General features: G+C 41.1%; 1 protein-coding gene across 1 annotated transcript; it reads right to left on the reverse strand.

Annotated features, from left to right (window-relative positions):
* Nucleotides 1-978: 978 nt before the first annotated feature.
* On the reverse strand, nt 979-12,611 carry LOC106139944 (collagen alpha-1(IV) chain). The gene is made up of 12 exons (XM_060945178.1): nt 12,533-12,611; nt 12,379-12,418; nt 10,100-10,537; nt 9,256-9,498; nt 8,945-9,166; nt 8,466-8,759; nt 7,845-8,312; nt 7,321-7,704; nt 6,558-7,014; nt 4,118-5,629; nt 2,781-4,012; nt 979-2,369 (listed from the first exon to the last, which is right to left on the reverse strand). Exons 1-12 carry the CDS (start codon nt 12,550-12,552, stop codon nt 2,112-2,114), a joined length of 5,568 nt encoding a protein of 1,855 aa, XP_060801161.1. The 5' UTR covers nt 12,553-12,611; the 3' UTR covers nt 979-2,111.
* Nucleotides 12,612-12,621: the final 10 nt, after the last annotated feature.

Raw genomic sequence — 12,621 nt, forward strand, 5'->3', positions numbered from 1 at the left:
CCCCTGGGTCACCTTCCCAGTGCAATCAGTCTCCGCAGGGCAGCTTGTGGCGAGCTGTTGGGGAGTAGCGACCCCACGGACCTGAGTGCTCCCAGAGAAGGCCCCTGTTCCTCGCCACCGATCGTCCTTCGCCAAGGTCGGAGTGGAAACCGATGAGGGACAGGACCCCTACCTCTGGCTTGCCTTAACCGGCCGGTCAGAGTGGAGTCGCGAGAGCTATACGCTCGAAGGATGGAAGTGTAAAATGTCATAACGCCGGGGGTGCCTGACTGGATCACCAGGATTTCACGCCCCGCAGTCTCACCTCTCGACATCCTTAGCCACCCACGCCGATGTTGCCCCTTTGTTGCTTATCCTGGTGACTGATTTGAGGGGCCCATTTAGTGAGTGGCGAGTCACCACCTGGCACATAATAGTCACATATTCATGATTATGGCAGGTGTCCGAACTTCTCCAGCAATAGCCCATTTTAAATCCATCCAAACGTCAACTCCATAACCCATCATTCCTTTCCTTATTTTGTAATAGCTCCACCTCCTGCCGAGACCTGTTCTTGGACATATCGTCTATTGATATGGCCGGGAACGGGTTTTGGCAGGAGAACAACATAACATCAACTTCTCCAAAGGGCCTCTACGTGTTGGATTTATATCCCCACGCAAGCCTCTCAAAAATCCGGGGTGTATAGACCCGTGAAATCTAAGAGGAGAAACATTATATAAATAATATAAAATTATATTTAATAGACCCTGTTTTGACCCGATTACGGCAAAGCAAATTTATAATTTTAACCTGTATGTATGTTCCAAAAATCTTTTGTTAGCGGACGTTCTCTTGTTTCAATCTGCCTATTTCATCGTTATTAGTCCAGTAGTTTTTTAGATTTCGAAACGTGTTTTTCGCTTATATAGGTATACATAATAGATTTCAAAGTATATTTAGGTATGTCTAGGTCTAGTAGGAAAAATAATTTACGTAGACTTTTCATATTTATTTATTCGTATAAGTAAGTATGTATTCTATTATTTAAAAATAACATTATACCTAGTAGATATCTACAATGGCAGTGCTTATTTCTTCATACTTAATTTACCACCCAACCGTGTTATGAATGTATATAGTACCTATGTGTACTGAGAGCTGCATATATTAAGCAATAAGACCGATGATAAAATGAAAGTAAATGCATTTCACTAGTGAGCCCTACAAAAAAGATGTTTAAGACCAGTGGAATATATAGACTTGAAATAACGCTAACAATTTTCTAAACTTTTTGAATTACAGCTATGCGATGTACGTCCCTTGAACCGATTCATTTTATTACCTGACAGTGATAAGTGTGTTGTGAGTGTTGATATTTGTAACAAATTTTAAAATAATAAATTATAAGATAAAAAATATATAAGTACATACTAGGATATATAGATATATGTACTAAGATATATAGATATATGTACTTTACCTAACTAGGTAAAGTACCTACTAAACTACATGTTTGTTTAAAACGCACATACACATATAATAAAACCGACTGTCTTCAATTAAAAAAAACGTTTAACGTTATAAGTTGTTTCGGTCCTCCATGGTTATTATTCCTGTTTACAATAAGCACATCATTTCCAATCGAAAATAGCAAATTAAAGATTTGCTTCAGCCTCTTCCCTTGGGTAAACAAAAATTGTTTGGTGGTGCGATGCTTGCTGGATGCCTGTGACTAGTGATTTAAATATTACAATTTTGAAATAACTTATATTTAGTAGTTACAATAATACTATAATTAAGAAAATTATAAAGTTTAAGTATTTAGGTACTTATAAGTATTTTACAAAAAGAAACAAAGATCACATTAATAACGTAAAAAAATATTTAAATAAACTAGGGATAGTAAACTATACTTAACAATTAAATAAAATAGCTTTGGTGTAATATTCTTTTTACTATTATGGCAAATATTCAGAAACGACTGGTACTAATATATTATAGAATGATGTTTGCTTTTGTATTTTGTATTTTATACTCTACGATAGTGTTTCAGTAATATAGTACGTGTTCCCCCTCTTATTTATTTAGGGTACCTAGGCATTTACTTTTGATTGCTAGTTAAGTGAGCGCTATGTTTTCTTGATGCAAACGGCACACCTTGATATGTGTGTCGTTATGTCTCCTGATTTGAGTGTACTTCGACGTGGGACTGCGAACTGTTCTCTGTCTTCAATGGTAGTCAGCCAGAAGCTGAGTTTGTTAGCGAAATGATGGCAAGTGCCACCTTCACCATTACACTCTATGAACGGCGACGCGCGGAAATCTTGTAAACAAGACCCGGGACTGGCTAAAGCTTGACCACCACCTTGTCCTCCGGCGCCCGTGTGCTTGAATTTGAAAATTGATAAAATTTAATTTTAATGAAGGAATATAAGAAAGAGGCACAATCACTTTCAATTAAGATTCTTTTTCTTAGTTTTGTGACCAGAAATTGGGTTCATAGGAATTTGTTTCTAATTTGCTTCAAGATATATGCAGTAGGTACACCCATGGTCTTAACATAATAAGTGGAGTCCTATTAAGTACAACTTAATTTATACTACCTAAACAACAAAAGGCGGCTCGACTGTAGGCTTGAGAAAACAAAAGAACTTCCCAAGAATGTTACAGCAGAGAATCTAATGCTAATGGTAGTAGTCTCGGTTGCATCCTCACCTCTCTCGAGGAGAGCTCGAGGTGAACCTTTGACCACGAGTGGTATTATGTTTAAGTGGGTGTAATGATAAAAGTTATCTTACCATTGCAAAACTGTATCCGATCCAAAGTTCGGACCAGCCATCAGGGCAATCTGGCAAATCTTGTGTCTGGCTATGCACAGCTATTACATTAGCTGGAACTTCGCACACAACACATCTTGAAATGTGTCTCATAATCTCATTACTTTCAACGGGCATCATAGGCAGTGCTTCGCTTGTTGACAACCAATAACTACGATCATTTCGACTAGAATAATGACAAACATTATTGAGGTCACAGAATAAGAAAGGCATCGTACTAAACTTTCTGACGCAAGATCCTGCTTGTCCTAAATCTTGATTGTGTGCCTGTTCGTTTCCATCCACGTACAGTAAGGAGTATCCATCCCATAATTTTATATGGCCTGGTTCGCAGGTTGGAATTTGCGCAGTCTGACTATGACGAACAAGTAAATCTCCTGCCAAGTAGTCAGTTTTCAAGCAAGGTGTTCCAGGAATTCCTTGTGGTCCTGGTAAACCGATTTGGCCAGTTTCTCCTCTATCACCTTGTAACCCTTCTCTACCTGGAGGACCCTGTGGACCTGGTTGTCCTATAGGTCCAGGTTCGCCTTTGTCTCCCTTTTCACCCGGAAGACCATCAATGCATGGAATACCAGGGATACAATCTTGTCCGGGAGGACCTATTAATCCAGGTGGACCTGGAGGGCCACGGTCGCCTTTAGCTCCGTAAACGATAAGCGCTCTTTCTCCTTTATCTCCTTTTTGACCAATAGCTCCAGGGAATCCCATGGCACCAGTAGGTCCTCTTTCTCCTGGCACACCTTGCAAGCCTATTGGTCCTGGAGGTCCCTGACGACCTTGGAATCCAATTTCACCTTTATCACCCTTTTGCCCTCTATCGCCAGGCATACCGGGTAATCCTTGGTCTCCTTGTGCACCTGGTAAGCCGTATCCTGGGGGACCTTGGTCACCTTTATCACCTTTTACCCCTATTATACCTGGTGGCCCGGGTACACCAGGTTGACCGTCATGTCCTGGAGGACCAGCTACCCCTTCTTTGCCCTTTTCACCTCTCTCTCCTGGTAGTCCCGGATATCCAGGTGTCCCCGGTTCACCAGCTACTCCTGGAAGACCTGGTAAACCTCTTTCGCCTATTAACCCAGGTGCGCCTGGCATACCAGGTCGACCATTTTTACCTGGAAGACCCGGTATACCTTTTTCACATACAGTCGATCTGCCTGGTGTGCCTTGTGGGCCTACTGGACCAGGCACTCCTATAAACAAAACCAGAAATCATAAATTAGATAGATTACATCACTAAATTATTTTTGTTGGTTTGCAATAGTATACCAATAATAAACAAAAAAATATTATATTACCTTTTTCGCCAGGCAAGCCCATAGGTCCCAAGGGGCCAGGAAATCCTAGGTCGCCTTTGTCTCCTTTGTCACCACTTATTCCTGGCTGGCCTATTGGTCCTATTTCGCCTTTTTGACCCTTTGCTCCTGGGAATCCTGGTGCACCTGTGTCACCTTTAATTCCTTTTATTTGCTGGCATGGAGGTCCTTGATCTCCTTTTGGACCAGGATAACCTATATCACCCTTTGGACCTTCAAAACCTGGTAGGCCTGCATCTCCTTTCAACCCATAAAAACCGTCACGGCCAGCTCTTCCTTCATTACCCTTATCGCCTTTGGCTCCTTTCAATCCAACTAGACCAGGTGCGCCTTCGGATCCTGGAGCACCATCCATGCCAGGTAGTCCTGGTGGACCGTTATCACCGGGAATTCCTCTATCACCCTTTTCTCCTGGTCGACCTGCATATCCAGGGAACCCTTTATCTCCAGGCATACCAGGCAATCCACTGGCTCCCGGAAGCCCACGATCGCCTTTAATACCAGGTAGGCCACGATATCCAAGACCTGGCAAGCCTTGTTCTCCGCGATCACCTTTATCTCCCATTTCCCCATTTAATCCTGGCATTCCATCCATACCAGGTCGCCCTGGATTTCCTTTGTCTCCCTTATCAGCAGCAAAGCCTGGTTCCCCTTTAGATCCATTAAAGCCTCTTTCGCCTTTATCTCCTTTTTCGCCATCAAACCCACGGAGTCCTGGCATTCCTGGTGGACCAGCAAGTCCTTGATCTCCTTTGTCACCTGGTTGTCCAGGAATTCCTGGAAGTCCATCCGTGCCAGGATTTCCATTCAAACCAGGAAATCCTTGTGCTCCCTTATTGCCTTTATCGCCTGGTGCTCCATTCAAACCTGGACTTCCCGGAAGTCCCGCTTTTCCACGCAATCCTGGGAATCCTCTGAGTCCTTCGGGGCCAGGACTTCCTTTATCTCCTTTTTGGCCTGGTAAACCTATTACACCTGGTCTACCGGATTTTCCAGGAAGTCCATCGTGTCCTTTTTGCCCATCTCGTCCTGGCATACCAGGTCTCCCAGGTAAACCCATTGCCCCGACAGGACCCGGTTCACCTTTATCTCCTTGTCTACCAGGGGGTCCCATTAGTCCCGTAATTCCGATTTCACCCTTCTCACCCCTTAAACCTGGTAAACCTGGTGGACCATCTTTCCCTGGAATACCTGCAGGTCCTCTCATACCCGGAAGTCCTGGATTGCCTACCAGACCTGGCGGGCCGGGGGGCCCAGCCATAGCAAGGCCTTGTTCGCCTTTGTCTCCTTTCGATCCTGGTATTCCTGGGATCCCTCGAGGACCGGTGCTGCCAGTCGTTCCTGATATACCTTTCGGCCCCATATCACCTTTATCGCCTCTTTGTCCAGGAAGTCCTCGAGGACCAACAGGACCGGGCAATCCGGGATAGCCTGTATTACCCTTTAGTCCAGGCAATCCCATTTCACCCTTGTCTCCCTTCGGGCCCATATCTCCTGTAATTTGAAATTTAAAAAAATATAGATACACTATCTTCTATATAGGCTACTGTTTCCTGTTACTAGGTACAACAGTAGTTGATCTCAGCATTGACTTTAATTTATCAGAACATACCTTCGGTCATAAAACTCTTGAATCGTTATCTCTAATTTGCAATCTATCTATATCTATACATATAATAAATCTGTTGAAGGGTCAATTCTGTACATTGAAAATATTGAAAAAAATAAATAGTACGTATAGTAGTTACTGGAGCGATACCAAACCCAAATATGTGATTAAAAAAAATGTTGTCTGTCTGTCTGTATGTTCAGGCATCACGTGAAAACTAACGGTTCGATTTCGATGAAACTTGGTATAATTATACCTTATTATCCTGGGCATAAAATAGGATATTTTTTATCCTGGAAAAATACGAAGAAAAAAAATAAATCTTAATTTTTCTATTTTATCCATAGACGTAGTTTTGTAGAACCGCTGCGTTGCGTTACTCGCAATGGATTCAGCGCCGTAATAAGATGTCATTGTCAGAGTTACTCAAAATGGAAAATTAAACCATCCACGCGAAGACCGACATCCGCACGGACGGAGTCGCGGACGGAAGCTAGTCTCAAATAAGGTTTCAAACAAGGTTTTGAAGGAAATTGTTACAGTATTGGATAATATTTTTAGGTACCTTTTATTATAATTCAGGTATCGGATATAATTCGTAGGCAGATACTATATCGTTCTACATGCTACGATCGTTGCATACTTTTTTAATAAGACTAGGAATAATATGTAATTCACTTATTCGTAATCATATGCATCTATTATAAAAATAAATGTATTTATCATTACCTATTTTTACAGTATTCAGAGATAATGTATATCACTGAATACTGAAAAAATTAAGACAATTGCAGTGCCTGATGCTAGACCCACCTGGTGGTCCTTGAGGTCCTTGTGGGCCCGGTAAACCTCTATCGCCTTTTGTGTTTATTAGGCTACTAATTGGACAATAGCCTGGTTCACCTTTCAATCCTTTAAAACCAAATTCTCCTTTGTTTCCCTTAAGCCCTCTTTCTCCTTCCATTCCTTTTTGACCCTTGATACTGCGACCATCCACTCCTTGCGAACCTGGTATACCAGGTGTCCCAGGTGTGCCGTCAGCTCCAGGTGACCCCATATAACCTATATCGCCTTTCTGTCCGGGCATTCCAACACTTCCAATATTTCCTTTTGGACCCGGCAATCCTCGATCTCCCTTGGGTCCAGTGTAACCTATTGGCCCCATGTCACCTTTTTCGCCTTTGTCACCTTTCACCAGTTCAAATGAACAAATTGCATCTTTTCCAGCTGGACCTGGTGCTCCTATAGGCCCACTGTCACCTTGTTCGCCCTGCACATTAAACAAAAGTGTATTTAATAAATATATTATCTTCTTATGTAATTTATTTATTCAAATATGGTTTTCTATACAAATAAGTTAATATCGAGTGTTTTTACGTTGTCACAGTATACTATTTATCCGAAAATGTTTATTGAAAACGAATACGCTTATCTTGTTGCTTACTTTGTAAGGCTGAACAAGATAAAATTACCGACTTTCAAAATTCCTTTCTTTCGAAACTTTAAGCGTAAGAACTTAATTTCTTAGAGTGCCTACGTATTATAACTTTAAACCGCATTTACAGATAAAACATACCGGTGGTCCTTGCGCTCCAGGTCGTCCATCCACGCCATCAGCACCGCGTTGTCCAGGCACACCAGGTGGGCCGGGTGGGCCCCTGTCTCCTTGCGGACCCGACGGCCCGTCATTCCCGCGTTCCCCGGGCAGGCCCGCCTGTCCCGGCCAGCATTCGTTACACCGCCCACCAATATCGCCTTTTGGACCCGGAGCGCCAGGTCGACCGTCGCCACCTGGTACTCCTCTTTCTCCTTTATCACCCTTATTTCCAACCGGACCTGGCATTCCTGGTCTACCGAGTTTTGAATCGCCCGGAACTCCTCTTATTCCAGGGTAGCCCTTATCTCCTTTTTGACCCTTCTGCCCTGAATAACCAGGTAACCCACCGGCACCTTTCCCTCCCTTAAAAAAGCAGCTGTAGTTAAGGTATAAAATAATACAGGTACCTATATTCATTCATTCATATGATCACGTCTTTATCCCTTGCAGGGTAAATAGGTATATTTAATTTTCTAAACTCAAAAACAAATAAAAGTACTTACTGGTATAGAAATGCCATCCTCGCCTTTAGGTCCCATTGGCCCTTGAGGGCCTTGTGGTCCATCGTATCCCCGGGGACCTACACTTCCCTGTATTCCCATTTGCCCCTGTTCTCCTTTTTCGCCTTTCCGGCCGGCTGGACCTTCAATACCTGGAGTGCCTGGTTCACCGGGCCCTCCTGTAGGACCCATCGGACCTGTTTCTCCCCTGTCTCCTGGTCTGCCGTCATTGCCGCTAGGTCCAGGAGCCCCCGGGTAGCCTCTAGGCCCTTGAGGACCCGGTGGACCACGTGAACCAGTACGACCTCCAGGTGCCCCCGGCACACCCCTAAGACCTCTTGGCCCTGGAGCTCCGTCGCGGCCGGGTTCCCCTTTGTAACCAGGGCGCCCAGGAAGACCCGCAATACCAAGGCTTCCAGTATCCCCCTTTCTTCCCATCGGACCAGGGTCACCGTAAGGTCCGTCACGGCCCTGTAATAAAATAATACAAAATTTCAATGTACCTAGAGGTGATTACAAAGCAAATTATATAAATTATTTGTTTAATTTAAATATTTATCATCCACCCTTTGTAAATGTTTTGAATAAATAATCACACAAAAGATACCTTAACAAAAGACTTACACGTTCACCAGGGTTTCCTATTATGCCTTTGGAGCCTTTCTTCCCCGGTGTCCCATTTCGGCCTGGTTCGCCAGGGATTCCATCATCGCCTCTTTCCCCCATCGCCCCCTTGTCTCCCTTATCTCCAGGTGCCCCCGGTTCTCCAGATATGTATGTTACATTGCTATTTGTTGCAGGTGCTGTGTCGCAATCACGCCCCTTAGGTCCTTTATCCCCTCTGTCACCTTTTTCACCTGGTATTGCCTGACCCTTTGCGCCTCTGATACCTTTATCTCCCTTTTCGCCTGGCAATCCCTGAGAATTGATTAAAGGGAAAATATATTTTGCAATTAATGATATCTAGTATTTTCGTTGACATTTTCAAATAAATTTTCAAGATACATTTATACATACCTACATGTTTTATATTGCTTGCAGTGAATATTCTCAGTGTAACAACTTACTTAGAGATAGAAAATCTTAGGTTTCCCTCTACTTACTATAGGTCCCATGTCTCCTTTGGGCCCTTTAAGCCCATCGCGACCAGGCGGACCCATTGGACCTTCTCTTCCATTTAATCCGTTGTCTCCCGGTTCCCCTTTTTGACCTTTTGGATATCGGCCAGCAGCGGCTGGTTCTCCTTTGTCACCTTTATCTCCTCTGGGACCGGGAATACCACGGGGTCCTTGTATACCCGGTGGGCCCGATGGGCCAGGCACGCCCTATTTTGTCAAAAATGCACGGTGATTAGAACGGTTAATAATTGAAATTTAACACATGTTTTAATTTCATTTTTTATTAAATCACTTACGTCGGTACCATTGCATCCGTCTCTCCCTGGATGGCCAGGAAATCCAAAGTCACCTTGAGGACCAGGTGCTCCCACTGATCCATCGAATCCTCTTTCTCCAGTTTTGCCTTTTTCACCTTTTGGCCCACGGGGTCCTTGAGGTCCTATTTGCCCCTTTTCGCCCTTTAAACCTTGAGGACCTTCCACACCTTCGTGGCCCTGCAAACCTCTCGGGCCCGGAGGACCTGGTATACCGGGAATTCCCTAAAAATATGTCAGTACATAGAACACAAAACCTTGTAACGAATAGTATCTCTTCCAATTTTCGCGCTTCTGTTGTGCTAAAAACTGGGTTAGAGAACAGAGATGAAAGTTACTCGTAATATCATCTAGATGTAATTTGAACAAAGTTTATTTAAAATAATAAATTTGTGCAGTAAAATTATTTTAAGAGAACTTTACCGTTTCCGAAAATCTAGTTAAGATAAGGTACGGCAACGATGACTCTGCTATAGCTGATGTGTGACGTTTCGTATTCTATCGGGTCTTCTAATTGTACCTTTGCCCTTTAGTGTTATTATATGACCGATTTATATGGTAAAAATAACTTTTAAATTTTAAATAATTTATTAGATAAAATCAAAAATCTGCCTTCTCTTCCAGTTGAATCACTATGACTTTATATAATTTAATTAAATTATAACTTACATCGTAAAAACGCTTTGATTATAAGTAGGCTTTAGAAGCTTACGATAAAATATAAACCAACTTATTAAACGCGCTGAAAGAAGTTAAGTTCCGTAAAAGATATAACTGAAAATTACATAAGTATTGAGTGAATAATCAAAATGAATTAGACACTTACTCTGTTGCCTTTTTCTGCGAAACACTTCGGTGTGCAACATCCAGGCGCCGTGCAATTACGTTCTGTAGAAGTTCGCTGCTTTGTAACTGGGTCATAGACATCGTAATTATTGCCACCAACTAACACATTTGTGGGTGCACCAAATTCATTTTGTCGTTGGCGATCCCAGGACGATGCTACACCGGGTGACAGCGACGGGGTCAACCTTGATGCGCCGGGGTTCCAAGTTGGCGAAGGGTCAGGCGTACGCGGCCGATCCCAAGAGGACGGAGGGTCGGGACGCCCTGACAATCCGTATGATCGATCATTATAGATTTCATTGTCGTTATTAGGGGAGTTTCCCAAATTTCCCCGATAATACTGGTTGTACAAATTTGGCTGAACTCTAAAACCGTCTCCTGTCCGATCGGGTTGTGGTTGCCATTGAAGATAGTCTTGCTGTAAAAAGGAAAGAAATGATTATCTGTCCTTGAAAACAACATGAAAATATATAAATATCAGATTTATATAATTTCATGTTGTTTTCAAGGACAACTACCATATACAATAACCAAAAATATCTGTATAACTACATTACATAAAAGATTTTTTGTAATTTGTACGGCACACCATGGTTTGGTTATGTCTAACTTGTGTTTTATGATTTGCTATAGTGAAAAGTTAGTCTCTGAAGTGAGATGATGATTTGGTAATAATCATCTGATCCGCAAGAGTCCACTTATATTATTGAATTGATGTTTTTTTTTGTTTTATATTGGTAAATACATACATATAGTCACGTCTTTGAGGGATCTCAAGAGGAAGTCAGAGCCAACAGTCTCCAAAAAATAATAAATAATAGACAGGTTGTTAACCCATAGCCTTTAAAAAGAATCGTAATTTTATATTGGTATTATACAATTTATCAGAAATTAATAATTATGTCTACAAACTAAAAAAATGGATGGATCGATGTTTCTTTCCAAATTTCGCTATTTATCGAAAAGTCGTCCTACTACCTATATACCTACATGAAACGTACCTAACGTAAGTAACTACAGAAAGTAATCTTGAGGAATAAGTAGTTAAATCGTCGATAACAAAGAATAAGTCTAAAATCTTGAAACTATTTTTCACCCTCTATAACTACATAGAGCATTAAATAAATTTACATACCTACTAAAGGTACCAGGTAAAGAGTGCAAATAATAATGAAAAGCTATAGTTTTGAAAAGTTTTAAGCTTGGCCGTCTGCTTGGGTTTTTGATAGTGATTTTGTATTTTTTAATAAAAGATACGTAATCGTACGATACCTAAATAATCATGTTCTTATCCCGTATGGGATTTTATAGATCCCACAATTTAAAATGACTGAAAGGACACTTTTATATTATTTATTTTTACAATGTATGTTTGTATTTATATGTACAGAAAGAAATGGAGTTCACTTTTTTACACAATGCTTCTAAGTTGTAATGCTGAAAATACTTATCAAATTAATTTATTGAGCTCATTATGTACTTTAGCGCGTTCGGGCTCGAATTGTAGTCTTGTTGCTTTGTTAATAATTGTATAATTTTACTTTTACGAGTAGCATTGCAATATACTTAAATCTAAATTTATAATTTGTATAATTTATTGAAAGAAGACACTTTTGTTAATTATACTTATTTTATATATTGAATTGTAACTAGGTAAGTATTTAATATTTCGACATAACAAAGTCTTTCCGAATTATCAGGAAAAGAAAGAGAATTATCATAAAGAAACATAACTCATTCATATACTTAGTTAAATGAAACATTATATTATATAGTTTGCGCAACTCGCGTTTGCTCGGCGCTCCACATCCGAACTGTGATAAACTTTGTCGGTTCCACACCACATTATTGCTTTATAATAAGCACAGAGTACAATAAAATATTGTAATGTTAGTAGTGTATAATACATTCCGAATTAAATCTAATTCAGAATAAATATCTGTTTTATTGTAATAAAAGACGTAAGAACTTGTTAAAAAGATATAACTTATTATTTGACCAAAAAAATTAAATAATGGCTGACCATGTTTTGTCAGATTCTGCTAACTGGATATGGTCAGCGTTTGAAAGAAATTGCAAAAGGACGACGAATGCAAGCGGATGGGCAAGTCAGCCCGCCCGCCACCGCCGCGCATCGAATGTCGTGCACGCCTTGCGGCTCCCTAATTTTAATGAATATTAAATTTTTAGGTACCTATGTAAACTACCTTTGTTTTTATTAGTAAATTTTTAAATAAAATACAAAAAAAAATTACTTACTGCGTTCACTCCCAAAAGCGGCGCCAGTCCAGCTACCAACCTACCAAATTAAGTATTTTATTTAAAAAGTCACTATTACTAGTAATTTGTAATAAAATATAACTATATTAAAATATTTTTTTTTTTAACAAAATGTAGATTTAGAAAATCTTACCACAGTACGAGGACCGCCATGGCCCGGAGCGCGCTGCGCCTAATTCCCGTGCGCGCGCGCCGTTTGTGCCGGGATACTAAAGGAAAGAG

The sequence above is a fragment of the Amyelois transitella genome, chromosome 2, assembly GCF_032362555.1.
Source record: "Amyelois transitella isolate CPQ chromosome 2, ilAmyTran1.1, whole genome shotgun sequence".
Classification (NCBI taxonomy): domain Eukaryota; kingdom Metazoa; phylum Arthropoda; class Insecta; order Lepidoptera; family Pyralidae; genus Amyelois; species Amyelois transitella.